The 16,906-nt window shown below is 37.2% G+C and overlaps 1 protein-coding gene across 5 annotated transcripts in view; it reads right to left on the bottom strand.

Moving 5' to 3' along the window:
- Positions 1–16,906, bottom strand: part of NRG3 (neuregulin 3) — a gene marked incomplete at both ends in the record, with an annotated part of 1,044,303 nt that overhangs the window by 246,056 nt on the left and 781,341 nt on the right. For all 5 annotated transcript variants that reach the window (XM_081268118.1, XM_081268121.1, XM_081268119.1 and 2 more), the window contains one exon: positions 5,047–5,120. In XM_081268118.1, coding sequence (XP_081124244.1) covers positions 5,047–5,120 — 74 coding nt within the window. The remainder of the gene's footprint in view (positions 1–5,046; positions 5,121–16,906) is intronic.

The raw sequence follows: 16,906 nt of genomic DNA, 5'->3' as shown, positions 1-16,906 counted from the left end.
CTTATTTCATTGCTGACAAACAGAACATATGTTTCTGAGTTACAAATACTGAGAGGGGCAAGAGGATGGTATGGATCTTTTGTGGAGGAAGCTTCCTGTTAAGACCCTTCCAGGAACACGTCCTGTCTCTGTGTAGTAAACACCCGCCAGCCCTCCCTGTTCCCACACTGGCTTTTCCAAGATGTTCTCAGATTCTCTCCCCTCAGTGTGCTAGATGTGACAAAGGATCAGCCCCTGTGCCCTGAAACTGAGGATTTAGACACTGGTGGTTGACAATCCTGTGGGTGTCCTGGTACATGGGAAAAGAGATAGAGCTCTGGCCTCAGTTAGTTGTCCCTGCAGACCATTCAGAATAGGAGCCCTGTTAACTGTGCTCTCTCATGGACTAGACTCATAGGCAGGTCTAATTTTGGACTCTTGAAGTCATTATTTACTAGGAAGTCGAGGCACACAATTTGAGTTTGGGGTGATGATGGAAGTCTAACCTGAGACCATTTTTTTTTCATTAGACTTCTTCTGAACCACATCCACACCAGGATTCTCACATCTTCTATGGTATTCTGAGAGCCAAAGCAACTGCAGACGAAAGCCTATCAGCATATAGGGACTGATGCTGGGAGGTGTCTCTATTCTTCCATGGAGAATAGATGACTCCAAGAGTTTAAGCTATACCAGCTGCATGCGAAAGCTTGGATGCACAGACCTATTGCCTACTGCCACAGCCATGGGGCATAGCATGCTGATGGAGAGGGAAAGGCACAGGAAGATCTGGAATGGCTGCCTCTAGATGTGTGTGGAGAAGGAGAACACTCACTTCTGAAGGGCCTCTTCTCTATCCCACCCCAGCCTCTGATTCTGCTCTGAATCTACTTCCGGGAGCCCCCTCTCAGGATCTCACTGGTTAGGATCTCAAGGAGAACTCAGAGTGGCATGCACACATGAAAGAAACAAACGTGCCTGAATCTGTAGCTAGCCCACTGCTCTCTGCCCCTGTCTAGCCACATGTCAAGGTGGTGGAGGTTACCTCACCTGAATGGGTATAGGTGAACAGGAAGAGAAACAGGGGCAGGAGTCAATAGGCTGATCAAAGTTTTGTGGGGAGCAACAATTACATTATAAAGAAAAAGAAGATTGAGGATTTCTTAGAATCTGAACGAAGCTATTCATGGGCAGGTACAGAAGTTGCAGGAGGCAGGGTAAAATATGCCCTTTAGGATTGCTTCATCAGTTGGTGCCGACTCCTTCACAGAAGGTCACATCCTCTCTGCCTTGACAAGAGTACATTCTGCTTTATTACTTTCCTACCTTTCACAAGAATCCCTACTTATTAGTCAAAGGTGTCATCTGAATGTTGAGTTGCAATTCATTGAATCCTCTGGAGGGTCTGATTGAGCTGACAGTTATATGCATTAGATACCTTTTTTTATTATTTTATTGTTAGTTGTTCAAAACATTACATAGTTCTTAATATACCATATTTCACAGAATGATTCAAGTGGGTTATGAACTCCCACCTTTACCCCGTATACAGATTGCTGTGTCACATCAGTTACATTTCCATTGATTTACAAATAGATACCTTTTTTGAAAAAAAAAAAAAACCTTTGTAAGTTAGATACTTTTCCAAAAAAATATCTAATACATATAACTTATAAAGTTTGATTGTTGTGTACATGTTTAATAGACTGGAATAATCTTACAGGTTCTCTGGGGAGAAGTAAAATGGGTGAGTTTTTGGAACAGCACATGTCAAGACCCAGCCAGGGATTATAAGACACTTGTGATAGCAGCCATTGAACCTCTTAGAGTAACTCCTTTGCATCATTTCCCAAATATTTGTAATATATGTAATATTATATTTTAAAGATTTATCATCAAGGTGCTTGTTTATGACCCACTGTGCAGTGTCTGAGGGAGAAAGAAGAGCACAAGCATCTAAACCCTTGTAATTGGGATTTCAATAACTTGAAGCAGGCATTGGGCAAATACTGAGAGAGGAGAAAAAGGAAGAAGAGATGGAGGGAAGAAATGGAACAGAGGAGAAAAAATGGAAGTATTAGAGGGAAGCATATTTCCTGAGCATAAAGTCATTCCCAATATATCATGAGCAGCAAATTAAACAATCCTTCAGCAAGAATTTTGACAAGAAAATTTCATTAGGGATTTAAATCTCTATGGAAGCTCAAGTTGCTGCATTAAGATATGAAAATTGTGCAAATATTGTTCCTTAGAATGATGTTTGCCGCAGGTCATTGAGTTTCAGTCAATGAAATTTAGAGTGATAAATGTCCTGTTGAAAATAACTGGAGGGGGGAGGGTTCTGGGAGAGGAGGAAAGAACATTGCAGTTGGGAGCGCAGGCCGCCCTGGAGTCATTTGGAAGAGAAGTAAGACTCCAGTATTTTATTAACTAGTTTTGTGACCTTAAGCAAGTTTATTTAGCATCTCTGAGGTTTAATTTCCTCATCTACAAAATGTGGGCAATTTGTACTATATGCCCTGCTGGCCTGTGACTCGGAAGATTTACTGAAATAATCCAGGTAAAACCCTTTGGCACAGTATCTGGTACCCAGGACATTTAAACACACAAAGTAATTATGGGTGGGTTAATATTCATCTGGAATTGACCCTGTCAATCTCTGGGACAGATGTTTAGAGGTACCATTATTGCCACTGCCTGATGCTTGGGAGGTGAATAAATCTGCCAAGGTCACATTGGGGTGAATGTTATACCAGATTCATACCTGTGTGTTTGTGTCACTAGTCTGTGGGGAACTCGGAGACTAAGTCATATTTGCATAATTTTGAATTAACAGACTCTTATTGATTAGTAGCTGCTCAGAAAACATTGATAAAATAAATTAATGACTTAAAAAATAAATCAATGTATACATGCATGAATGGAAGATATAATTTTTTCTTTCCATTTAAACTGTGTCTCCTGGACTCATCCATGGATTCTTAATGCTTATTTGCTTTTCTATTTCAAGAAATCCTGGCATTTTGCCTATCATCATAAGCCTTTTTTCAGAAAACAGGAGTAAAAGAAAAACAACTATGTAATTCCGTAAACCAAATACTAAAAGTCCCCTTGGAGCATTTCAGCATATTTCTGTTTTACCTTTGAAAATATGATCTTCCTTTTTTGATTTTATAAAAATTATTTTCTATTTTGTGGTTTCAGTTCATAGAAATATTTCATATAGCTGTCATTTTAATGTCAAATTAATACAGCAGGCAATATATGTGATATTATATTTTACTTAAAGTTTTTGGTTATTGCTATTTAGAATATCCCATGTTTTCACCATTAGAAGTATCACAGAACTAACTAAATAAATAAATGATATGCATGTAAAAATAGTCACTGTGACAGGAGGATCATCCTTCTCTGAGGAGTACACAGTCATTAGTGGAAGGTTTCACCTTTGCTTTTTTGCTATGATGGATTATGATATCTAATTGGATAGCAAAATTTGATTCAAAATTTAAGGAAGTTATTTTACCTACTTTGTATCATATGCAAAGCCAAGTATTCTATACTCTATAGACATTTCTCAGTTACATGCAAAAGAAAGAAAAAGGAGGCAGAAAGGAGGAGGGAGGGAAGGAGGAAGGAAAGAAAATAGTGAAGAAAGGAAAAGATGGAAAAGAGAAAAGGGAAAGGAAGCTATGAGAATGAAAAACAATAGGAAACTAGATATATTAGGGAATTTTCTTTCTAAAAAAAGAAAAAAAAACAAAGGAAGAATCGCCACGCCCATTTTTGCATGCTATTCTAATATTCCGAATATGTCTATAACCACAAACCAAGAATAGCTCTTCAGAAACTACCTTAATAAGCAGCCACAATTACATGATAAATAAAAAAGGCAACATAGTCCCATAAGACCATGGTATTTCTATAATTCCTAGAGAACACTGCCCTACGTTTCAGAGAACATAGGTATCCATGGCTGTGCTGGTAGCTGGCTTTTCAACAACCTTCACTTTCTCAAGGAGAGTTAAATTTGCAAATAAGAGTGCTAATTATTGCATCACAGGCTACCTTGTCAGAATAAAACTCATTTAAATCAAAGTAAACAAAAACTTCTCCTATTTTAGGAAATTTGCATTCCATCTCAGGACATGTAGCTGGAAATTAGGAGCGGAGGATGAAAATACATTTTGAAAAGATGTTGAAAGATAGCTAGACATGTTCGTTATGCCACAAAATCCATTCAAACCAGCAGGACAACCTCTGTCTATAGTCAATACAAAATATTTTGCGAAAATCCGTGTTATACATATTCAATATTCAGAAAAACATAACATTGCCTCTAGGATTTGGAAATGTCTCTCATTATCCTCACTGAACTAAATTGTTGTTCAATAAAAATCCCCTTTCTTTAGTAGTGATTCAATTGTAGCAGCCATTGAAAGAGTAGAAAACTACTTATAGATAAAATAAAGATTGGACATTTAACCAGAACTGGGCATTTTAATATAGGAAGCTATTTCTAAATCCATAGAGAAACAGAAACTAATGATTAATAATATTTCTTAATGGCAAATTGTCTTCTTTTGTTAATGAAGGAAAATGTAATTCATTGTTAGCAAAGAAACTACTTATATGCAAATAGATATTGCTCAGAACAGTGTTTTAAAAGTTTGTTTGAAACTTATACATTTTTTGATGCACCATTTCTTAATTCAGTAAGGTACATCTTTTGGGTGAACAACTGTGTTCATTATTCTATATTCCTAACTTTGGTACTGGGTGATTTGGAGTGAGAGCTGAGAGCTAAGGCAGCAGGGTCTGCTGGGATTTAGTTCCCATCTGAGATTAGAGGAGGTGGCGAATCCAGAGGAAAAGCCCCACTAGGGAAGACCTTGGCCAAGTAAGCTGGAAGCATGCTTTGAATATTGACATTTGTTACCATCCTCTGTCCTTGGCAGCTTTCAGAGACACAGGGTGAAATACAAGCTTTAGCAGAGTTAACAACCATTGCTTCAAGGAAGGGCTAACTATATATTACATTAGAGAGAAGAAAAATGCTTGACCTACTTGGATCCGATAAGATGGAGTCAGTTTTCGGCAGAAATTGATCACAACGGACTCCTTGGTAGCCTTCTTTGCACCTGAGGAAAAAGGATAAATTATAAATATATGCATGGGCTTGTAAATAAGTAAAATAGCCATGAAGTACATAATGGTGAGAACAGTATATTCATGCTTTTGCATTATCTGATTCAGTTTGTTTCTGACACCAACAGGAATGCTCTAGATTTTTTGTGCAAAAAGTTAAAAAAGAAAATTCAGGTTTCTTTTATAGTTATATATGCAATACTAAGGGACAAATTGAATAGGATTTTAAGATGCTCTTCTCATTGATGCACATAATGGTTTCTCCATATTATAATTCTGGAAGTAGGGATACCCTTTTTTTAAAATGTAACACACTTGTCTCCAACATGCATTCAAAAACATATTGCAATTGCAATTTTCCTTATAAAAAAGCATTTTCTTATATCACACTCAGCCATTTTGGCTATTACATTTTCCATTTCCTAGTGTTTTATTAGTTTTTTCATTTGCTAATTTTACCGTTTTTAATTTATTTCTTAGCTATTCTTCCCATCAGTGTCACCTAAACCACTTTGTCAGAAAATATCAGCATTTCATCTGGCAAAGTCTGAGAGTCATCTATAAGCTCAGGTTTTTCTCTCCCATTCTCTTTGATATTAAACAAACATTGCAAAGTGGCAGCTTTATGCCAGGCATTATACAAGGCAACCCTCCTGAGGTGGGCACAATTTAAATGCCAAGTATTTGCCTGGAAGCACTCACAATAAGGTATGACACCTCAGGCCACAGCTTGCTCATTCAGGGCTGCTTGGCCGCCTTAGACAGCAACAGCACATCAGCTGGCAGTTAAGGAACAAATGCAGTGCAGGCCCCAACACCTCCTCTGAACAGTCTCCTTAAGTGGGAAGGTGGCATTTACTGGTCTGTTTGAAGCTTAATCTGTCATGCTTGAGTTAAGCAGGGAAGCATCCATTGTCGCTTGTGGGATGAATCTGTCCTACTTAGAGAGGACGAAATTGTGCCGCTGGCATAAAAATCAGATTTAAAAAAACTATCCTGTGGTTGTTATAAATCTATGAAATTGATAAAAAAAAGAAAGAAAAAATTCAAAAAGACCGGTGTATTAGAGATGAGGGCCATGGATTCTTTCCTTAGAATATGCTTTGTTTTCTCAGTGTAATAAACTATTAGGCGAGGTTTACTGCAACTAGAGCAGCAATATTGAAAGGCACCTAGGCAATGTCTCTACCTTTCATTGTGAGCCAAATTGGAATTCAGATAATCAGGCAGGCTCTCCACAGCATCTTTTTAAGCCTGGCACTCTGAAGTGTATTTGGCAATTTTCCTCATAGCCTAAGAACAAAGACCTCTGACATATGGATATCTCAGAATCCTCATATGTTATCAAAAATGATTGTTTATGCAGATGTTTCTTAAATATGTATTTATTGTACTTGAAAATAGGAAACATGATTCTGGTTTTATAATGGTAGAAAGTTAGAGAATACTTAGGACTAAAACACATTCGAGATGAAAAAAATAAAATTCTATTCTCTGGAAGCTGCCTTGATATTGGTACAGCATACTATTGAGAATTATCTAACACAGAACTTTTTCATTTTCTCATGATGGTGAGTTATGTCCTGGGTATGCATTATTGTGTGCACTCATTTTCTGGAGATTTTATTTTCAACACATGTGGGAGATTTTAAGGACCCTTAATCTTTGTGACTTTATTTAATATGAAATGGTACCCCTTGGGGAATGGTAGCTTTTAAGAAGAGGTACTGCGTTTGGTTTGTTTTGCTTTTTAAAGTTTCTTTGCTTAGGATGCATTATTCCATTTGCGCATGGGAAATAAAATAAGGAAATATGTTTGAAATTTTTCCAGTCTTAAAGTGATTTAAAGTGTATGAGGCCAACCCAAGTGTTCAGGGCTTATGGGGGTATCAGGAAAATCATACAGCAAGTATACTCCTGCTGTCTTTGTACCTGTGGGCTGCAGATAATAAAGCATGAGGATATTGCCACAGCCTTGTGCAGGCTAAGAAGCCCACCAGGAGCTGTGTGGCCAGATATGCAGCAAACCCTGCTCCTTTATGAAAAAGGCAGGAGTCACTGTTAATTGGTACCAGGTTTGAAGAACAACATGTTAAAATTCCCATTTAAAAACCACACCATATATCACCTTGATAAGTTCAGACTCATCCAAATGTGAAGATAGAATGTTGGTAGCAGGCAAGGCCAATGAAGGAGATTGAATTTATGACAGTACTAAAGACAAGATGCAAAAAAAATAAAATCTTCAAATGTACTTCCATTGAATAATTGCATTTGGCAGACCTTCCTGCAGTGTGATAAGCACATCTTTTAAGATATATCACCTCATTACTTGTTTTATTTTTGTTAGTTTGGGTGGTGGTGAGAGTGTTTTTGCTATTTTTCCCCCTTTGAAAGACACAAGTGTAAATTAAGAGGAATTTATGTCCTAGAAAGATCCAAAGCATGACAGAATTAATAACAATAAATACACATGCAATCATTACTGGTAAATGCTTGTGTTCTTCTAAGTACATGTCTGGCCTGATCTAGGCTAATATTCTATTATTTCTCTACTGGTCTTGCTTTTAAAACTCTACTGAATCCATCTACTGTTTTCTGGGTTTCTTTCCACCCCTCTGCAGAATCCTTGAATCACAGCAACCATATTAAAAGTTACGATGTAGTTCATTTGTTTTACAAGTAAGTTTTGATTCTACAACTACAAGGAAAAGGGAAATGCTTAAGACAAGAAACAGCCAGGATTGACAAACAGAGAGAGGGCTCAGGATGTAGCATGGTGGTAGAGCGCTTGCTTGCCTAATATGAGAGGCCTTGGGTTCAATCCCTTGTATGGCATTAAAAAAAAGTTAGGAGAACTATTATCAATGGTGAAATAACCACAAGCAATTGAGAACCGAGGCATTTTTCTCTGCAAAGAATTAACTACAGATCCTCTGTGTTTTCTCTCAGGTGAAGGCGTTATTCCTTTGCAAACCAGTAAATTCTTAAAAAATGCTGTGTTTTTATATTTCCAAATTTAAAAGGCAACAGGGAGGGAGGGAATCATTGAGGCTACAATATCCATAAGCAGAGTAGGACCAGTGAGAGGTTGTAGGACAACTATGAGAAATCATTGAGGCTACAATATCCATAAGCAGAGTAGGACCAGTGAGAGGTTGTAGGGCAACTATGAGAGGGTTACCACAAAATAAAAGATTGGTCTCTAGCAATGAAAGAGAGGGTGTGGAGAGAGGGCTGGAGACTCTGAAAGCCAGTGTAAGCAACAGAAAAAGTTCTTCTCTTGATGAACCCTGGGATCAAGTTGCAGACAGGGAGGGCTCTCCTTTCTGAAGGAACAGGGCCAACATGTAGTTTCAAATGCAGACATCAGTTTTTGACTCCTTACATCATTCCCACTTTGCCCTCACTTGTCCAGCTGTGTCTGAAATAAAAAGCATCCCATTCGATTATTTTTCCTCTTCTATAATGTCCCCAAGGAAAAGCAGAGTAGTTGGCTTCAGTGAAAACTTTTAAAAGGCAATCCTGAGCAAAAGAGTAGATGAGAATAATAGTGTCCAAGATGAGAAAATACAAAATGCATCATCCTTGGCTGGAATTCAATTTTCGTTTTATCTGGTGTGGTGAAGCAGAAGCGGCAACATATCACCTGGCCTCATGAGGAAGACCTCAAGGGAGAGACTTAAAAATGATCAGGCCACATGCTCATGTTTCCCCAGAAATCTCCATTCATTGTCTATATGAAAGTGATTTGACCGTGGCAGGCAGCCCATGCTGCTGACTTCCCACCATTCCCTGCTCTTCTCTTCTAATTCTCATATGCCAGTTTATTTTTTGAAGTCCATTTCGTGAATCAGTTAGGGCTAATCATATTAAGACTATGAGTGAAAATCAAAGGTCTCTCAATCATTATTAATAAGCTCCCCATATTTCTGATTATTCTTCAATTTCTCCTGGTAGGAAAACAAAATAGAAGTACATAAAACCTGTTTCACTGAATAAACTGTATTATTCTCTTGCTCCTCATCTATTAGTTTCCTGGTCATTTACTCAAGGTGTTATTACCACTTGCCAATAACTAAGAGGATTACTTAGTGTTTGTATGGATGTACTTTAGGTAAATTATTGAATACTTTCGCAGCTTTAACCCAAATAAAATACATATGATAAGAGGAAGGAGGAAATATATGAAGGATACATATCTGTTCAAATGCTTGTTTCAATTCCTGTGTCATACCTGGTCTCTGCAAAAAAATTCTCCATGAAGTGTACATGCTTTCTTCTTTGACCTTGATTTTAGACATAAAATTTTAAATAGCAGATATCAATTAGTGTCCTGAGGGAAATGATGGCAGATAAACTGTATGGTTAGCTTCCTAACTAGAGAAACTTTATCCTGAGGAAAAAGTGGCCTTCCTTTTGAATGTTACAGGAAACAGTACTTAGTAACTAATGTATAAGCCTGGCAATTTTAAGGGGTGTATTAAGTGTTGATTTGAGAAAGGAAAAGCCCATCCAGGTATTCTTCCCTGTTCTGCAAATCCCGCCTGGCCTCAGTGTCAATACTTGGTTGGAGAAAATGAAAAAAAATCATCAGACAATGAAACATAACATTTTAGAGGCACTGTGGTTTGCATCACTGCCTAATTTTAAATTTCAGATTTATTGTCTACTGGTTGCTTAGTGTATCTATAACCTCTTTTCTTCATGTGTAAAATATGGATCATAAGAATAGCTATATTTTAGAATAATTAGGAATAATAAAATACTTGTAGTTCATTATAAGCATTCAATAAATGTTAGTTTTCAATATCCTTTAAATTTGAATCATCCTCATTTTTTAAATAAGGACACAGAAACTGAATAAGTTATCTCCCTTCAAGATCACCCAGCAAGTATTTAACTCATGAGCAAACTCAACAGGGATGAATTTAAATCCCTTGATTCACCTATGATACCTTTTGATACTCTATGGGAATCCTCCAGGTATATACATTGTCATACATGCCATCTTTTTCCCAAAGTACTGTAAAGTTCAGTCCAAATATCATGAGGTGAAATCACAATTTATTTTTTAAAATTAAAGACTAGATTTGTAAATTATTATCCAATTTTGAAATGTTAAGCTATGTATAGATTCTGGTCACTGACTTATAGACAAACTTCTTGAACTTTATATTGATTAAAAAAGTATTCATCAACGATGTATAGAAAATTCTCAAGGAGAATTGTTACTAAAGAATGATAACACACTCTTTCTCTAATTGATGAATACAAATTATATATACTTATACACCTATGTATATAGTTACAATTTTCAACATGGTGTTTTGAACTATGTATACACTGTGGAACAGATAATCAAGCTAATTAGCATGTGCATACATCATATATTTACCGTAAGTATACATTTTTCTGTAATAAAAACATTTAAAATTCATTCTCTTATCAATTTGTAAGTATACAATGGATTGTTATGAACTATACTTACAATATTATTCAATATGTTTATTCTTTCTGTACATTATTGGTGGGAATGTAAATTAGTATAGCAATTACAGAAGACATTATGGAGGTTTTTCAACCAACTGAAAATGAAACTACCATATAATAAAGCTATTCCACTACATACTTTGGATAAATACTAAAATAATATGCAACCAATATGTTAAAGACATATCTGTATTTCTCTGCTCATTTCTCATTCAATATCTTTGCTATTAGCCAAGATATTGAATCAATGTAGATATCTATCAGTGGATGAATGAATAAAGAAAACATGGGTTATGTACACAATTGAATATTATCTACCACAAAAAAATAATGAAATCTTTCATTTGCAATAACATATGTGAACCAGGAGTACATTGTATTAAGTGAAGTAAGTTGGGTACAGAAAGAAACAGTACATGATCTTGCCTGCATGTGGAATCTAAAAGAAATCTTTCAACTCATAGGAAAAGTAGAATCATGGTTACCAAAAGCTGGAATGGAGGTGGAGATTTGGACATTGGTTGGGAGAATGTAGGTCAGAGGTTAATGACATTTCTTGATGATAGGTTATTCTTAATTTAAAAACAAAAAGCCAAAACCAAGTAACCAAAAACAAAAACAATGTATGGATTCACATCAAGGCCAAGTGAACTGCCCAGCATTAAGAAGATGGGGAGTATAGGAACTAGAATTTCAAACCAGGCCTTTGTGGATGCAAAATGTGTGTTGGGTAGATAAGAAACTTTTCTAGCTAAAGATCTGCAGCCTAGAGTTTTTGGCTCAAAGATATGAATGATGTTGTAAGAAATTCCCTCTCTGCCCAGTCATCACTGAATCTGAAATCTAGATTTGACTATGGAGAATATTGTGACACCAATTAAAGTGTAGGCTTTTTTTTTTTTTACTGAATTGAGAGTTTAATTAAGTGGTATTATTTAAAAAGGAGGACTAATTGAGACAGAAAAATCTTTAAGCTAACCAATTGATATTAAAATTACCTACAGACTGGGTAAGCCTTTCCACAATCCTTTCAACCATAAAGGAAGAATCTGGGACTGGATTATTGAAAAGTGCAGAGTAGCAGTTGCCTTCTAGATGGAGATTTTCCAATGTGTTATCAATAGTTTTCAAGTATATCACAAATGCCAGGTTGATGCAACTGGGACTCATAATGTCACTCTGAGATTTCTTGCTAACAGAGTTCTGTCTGAAATCTTAAGAAAATGAATGTGTTTAAAAACTCATCCCTTTAGCAAAGTTTGGATTCAAAATAGAGGGAAGCCAATTACCATTATACTGCTATGATCTGAGGTGTGAATTTGAAATCATCTGCTCAAATCCAGGAGGTATGCTGCATTCATCTCTTATCTGAGACATGAAGAAAGGAGAACAATGCCAAGATTGAGAAATTAAACAAACACAATAACAAATGTGTGTGTACTCAGCCATAAGGTTGTCTCAACCATGCACAGAGGATCAGGGCCTGTGTCCCTTGGCTTCCTGCACACTATACTGGTCAACTTCAGTACCAGGAGCCAGCAGCCCATTCATACACAGTTATTTGACTCCACACTTTATGGCACTTTCATTCTTGGAGAATCAGTGAGTGCCTCAGTAGTTCTTAACCTGTCTGAATCAACCTTTTCACCTTCAACAATTTTTGCCCCTACTTTCCCAGAAGCTATATTTCAACCTCACCACCTCATTCACAAAATAAAAGTACATAACATGGAATGAAGGTACTACACAATTTAGGATGCAGATTGATGTTATTTAGAACAGTAATGTGGGCTGACTAACCCATCCTATATAGTTTGATTTTACCACATCTGAAATAAAAATAACCTATTATTGGTCTAAGATGATAAATAAAACAGGGTGGCCCCTTGGAGGGAAGTCTTCATAATGGGAATATCAAAGATCATGAAATAATAATTGAATTAATGAAGAACATAAGTCTTAGGAAATAACAGTGACACTGGATAGAACTTTATTTCACGTCAATTTGAGAAAATTCCTTAATACTAATTTCCCAGTATACACAAGATCTATTATGACACAAGTAAAGCTTGTCCTCTGGATTTAGGATAAACTCCAGTTCTGTCACCTAGATGGGTGATGGTGGCCTATGGACAATCTCTCAAAGAGCTCAGATGCTCAGCTCCCAATGGGGTGACTTGATCTTGATTTAAGGTGTGCTTTGTGCACCTGTGCATGCATATACAAACACACCCTCACCACCTTTATTTCTTGTAAATACTTCTAATAATCAGACAATTGTGGTAGATAATTTAGGTCCTAACAGCAAAGTCTGAGGAGAGTCGGGCTCTCCTCTCTGTTTCTCTAGTTAATTAAAAGTTCTTATGAGTGCCTTTGATATTTCTCAGCCAATAATACACCAGGATTCATTGTCAGATCCACCTCCTATAATTCTTTTTCATTGTTTGAATTCAAATGTTACTAAGACTGAGAGACTGGCCAATTGCAGACTTTGATGCTTAGGTTCAGCCACTGTCAGACTCTCACTTGTCTCCACTTGCTCAGAAATATAAGCCTAATTAATGCATTCCACAAAGGTAATGACCACACTCATTGGTTCCCAGCTCAGCAAGAGAAATAAATGCAAGCCACAATAGGGCATCCCAAAGTTACTGTATTAGTTCCTCATGCTCTAACAAAATGTCATAGATGGTGGCTTAAATAATAGCCATTTATTTTCTTATATTTCTCGACACTTGAAGTCCAAGATCAAGATAGTCTCATGGGCTTTGTCTGGTGTGGTCTTACCATCTCTAGGTTGCCAAAATCTGCTGTGCCCTCACCGGGTGGAGATATCTTCCCTGCCTTCCTCTTACATAGTTATATTCCTGAAGGATCAAGGCCCCACCCTTAAAAACTCCTTTAACCTTTATTGCCTCCTTCAGGCCCTATTTTCAAATACAGTCTTAATGGAGAATGTGACAATTCATATATCATGAACTATGAACACAATCCATAACTCCTCTGTCCATAGCAGTTACCAAGTGGGAGACTGACTGATATTAACAGAGTAACAAAGACCAGGAAGTGGATTCTGTCTTGAGCAGTTAATAAATCACTGCTTTGAACTATGTAAAACCTGGACAGTGAGACCTGCTTTGGGGAACCCTGTGGTGCCAGGGTGCCAGGGGAACACCCATCTGCAACGTGACTCCTGTTGACAGGAAAGTTACGTGCTTGTCATGAAATTCACCAGTTCAAAAGCCTTGGTATCAATTCCCAGTTGCCAGGAGGTAAAAGTGAAGGGCAGTTTATCTCAAAAAGTTTTTCACACTGAAACCCTTTAATGATCATACCTATATAAAAAACTTGCAGGTTTTCATTCCGTTGGTTAGATCCAGTCTCCACTAGAGTTGGATCACCCACTGGGTCTGGCTGCTGCTCCATTTTTGTGTCTTTTGTCTTTATTTCTTAATATTTCTTTGAACTTTCATTTTCTCAAGCCAACTTACAGCCTGCATTTGGTTAACTGTTCACCTGCTGTGAGGGCCACAGTGGACAGAATTCTCCTACGTGTATTGATGCCAGATAAAATACAGGACACCCATTAAAACTGAACTTCAGATAAATATTTCTGATGTGTGTCAATATTATGATATGTGGGCTATACTTACATTAAAATGTTGGCAGTGTTTATATGAACTTCAAATAGAATTCAGTGTCCTGAATGTCCTGTATTTATTTGCTCAATCTGGCACTTTTATCTGTATGGGACTAAAAGAATACAAATCATCAAGGAAGTAAGAACTCCCTTCAGGAACACCTACGTAAAATTTAATAGGTAGTAATTTTGCAATAACCATATCCCATTCTGATCAATTTCATAATCTCTCATTTTAAGGATAAGAACTTGGGCACATATTATACTAACTTCTATAAAGGAAGAAAGACATTTGATGAGCTCACACAGTCTCAAAAGGCTGAATATAAATTTCAATGCCTACTTCTTCAATGGCCAAGCACTGACAGGCTCAAGATGACCGAAAGAAATAACACTGTTTGACAGTGTTGTGTGCACGTTTCTGGTTTGATTGTGTGGATCACCATTTACTACTTTGTATAAAATCTGAATAAACTGTAAGAGCTTGCTGGCCAACAGCCCAAGTGAGATAGCAGGAAAAAAGAGCCCATTCTTCCTGCTTCATTCTGCATCTGACTTTGCTCCAGATAATTTTAATACTGAGGCACTCACAAGCTATTGACTTTGAAAACTGGAAAACACAGATGTGGAACACAGGGTGAGGATAACCTAAAACCAATGATCAAAAGTAAGAAGAGACTCATCCGGGGGGGGGGGGGGGGGGGGCTGCAATGTCCTGTCTGGAATTCACTGTTCCAGGCAGGAGAGGTTGAGAGTGTATGCTATCCACAAGAGATCAAAGAGGTCAGCCCTGTTCTCTGCCTCAATTGTGTGAGTGATTCCCTGAAGCAAAACAGTACACAGCTTGATAAGGAAGAATGAAAAGAAAATAAATCTAGGAGATAATTCCCATTTAAAAATCATCCCTATGATTGGCATTATAAAGGAGAGAAGGAGCTCATTAGTAAACGAACTGATAAAACCACTGGCAGCATGCTTCAGAAAGAAGTCGTAATAATTATTGTCTCTCTAAGAAAAGGGGCAAAGTATCCACATAGTGTCATTCACAGATCGGTTTGCAGACATCACAGAGCAAGCTGCAAAAAGTCCCACAATTTTCTGATTTAATTAAGTGAATAAGGCAAAAGAATTACAAACTTTTACAGTTCATACATCTGGATCATAGGGGGTTCTACCAGAAATATGAGTTTTTAAAAGCCATTTTAGAAGCCCCCAGAATTACTGAACCCTCATCCAACAGTATAATTTTCCCTGTTTCTCCCAGGATATTGTACAATCAACGAACAGGGTGTAGCGTTTCTGCTGGTTAAAGGAAGTGGGCAGCTTTGATCAGAATTCACAATAATAAATCTCCCTCATGTGATAAATGATTTACTGCTGAGGATAAATGAATATAATCTTTCATTATGCATGACATTCATCAGCAAGAAGGAAGCCCTGGATTGAATGGAAAGTGATTTCATATTAAAAGCCTTCTGCAACTCAGGCTGAGAGATGAAAGTGAGGTCTGACCTTAAAAAAAAAAAAAGAAAAAAGCACAAACTTGTAGGTTTAAATGGATGCTCAGCATTATTTTAAGTTTGAAAATGTTTTAGGAAGAAACAAGGGAATTATGTGACTACAGCATCCACAATTTTACACAAAATTCCCCATTTCTTAACTATATGACTCTATTCAAATGTGTCATGAAGACCGTCTTGGGAAACTGAGAATAATGATGAAACAGGTATTGATGAGGCAGAATGGATAGGAAGCAAGATAAGGGACTTATTGATAACATCAATGCTCCATATCATATGAAATCAACAATTAGGAAAATTACAAATGAAAAGGGTTTAGTAAACTTGCCTGTGTGTGGTTGGGGAGAGGGTCTCAATAAGGGAATAGGGATGAGAAAGTTGGAGAAGGAATAGATCCATGGATGGTGGCTTTTCTTAAAAGCACTCCTACATTCTCACATTTTTGAAATTTAAAAAACTTTCACTTAATGGTGACATCACATAAGTTACATCACATAATTTGGTATTAAAACATGATATAAGTTCTTTGCTTGGTTGAGTTTTCCTTTTGGGGGGAGAGGGGAGCAGGGAGTACCAAGACTTGAACTCAGGGGTACTTGACCACTGATCCACATCCTCAGCCCTATTTTTTATTTTATTTAGAGAGAGGGCCTCACTGAGTCGCATAGGGCCTTACTTTTTGCTGAGGCTAGCTTTGAACTCGAGATCCTCCTGCCTCAGCCTCCCCAGCCTCTGGGATTACAGGTGTGTGCCACCATGCCCGGCTTTGTTAAGTTCTTATAACAGTGATATCATCTTCATTTCTCTTTCTATGAAAATCCCCCAATGCAATAGTATATCTTCAACACACACACAAAAAAATAGACCATCCAAATTAAACCAAATGCAGGCATAGATTTGCCCCTAATCTAAACCTTTTCTAACAACACAGAATCATGGACACAGACGATATCATGGGGAGTATCTGTTCCAACCACCTCATGTTATGGAAGAGAAAATTATAAACCAGATGGAGGGACATGCCTAAGATAAAGGTCTTAGGATAGAACGAGGTCCAGGACCCACATGTTCTGCTTCTAAATCTAGAGTTCTTTCTGCTGTTTCACACTTCCTCTTTAAAAGCAAA

Source organism: Spermophilus citellus (assembly GCF_964194105.1).
Source record: "Spermophilus citellus genome assembly, chromosome: 15".
Lineage (NCBI taxonomy): Eukaryota > Metazoa > Chordata > Mammalia > Rodentia > Sciuridae > Spermophilus > Spermophilus citellus.
Note: the sequence above shows the minus strand (reverse complement) of the source record. Positions and strands in the feature narration are given on the sequence as shown.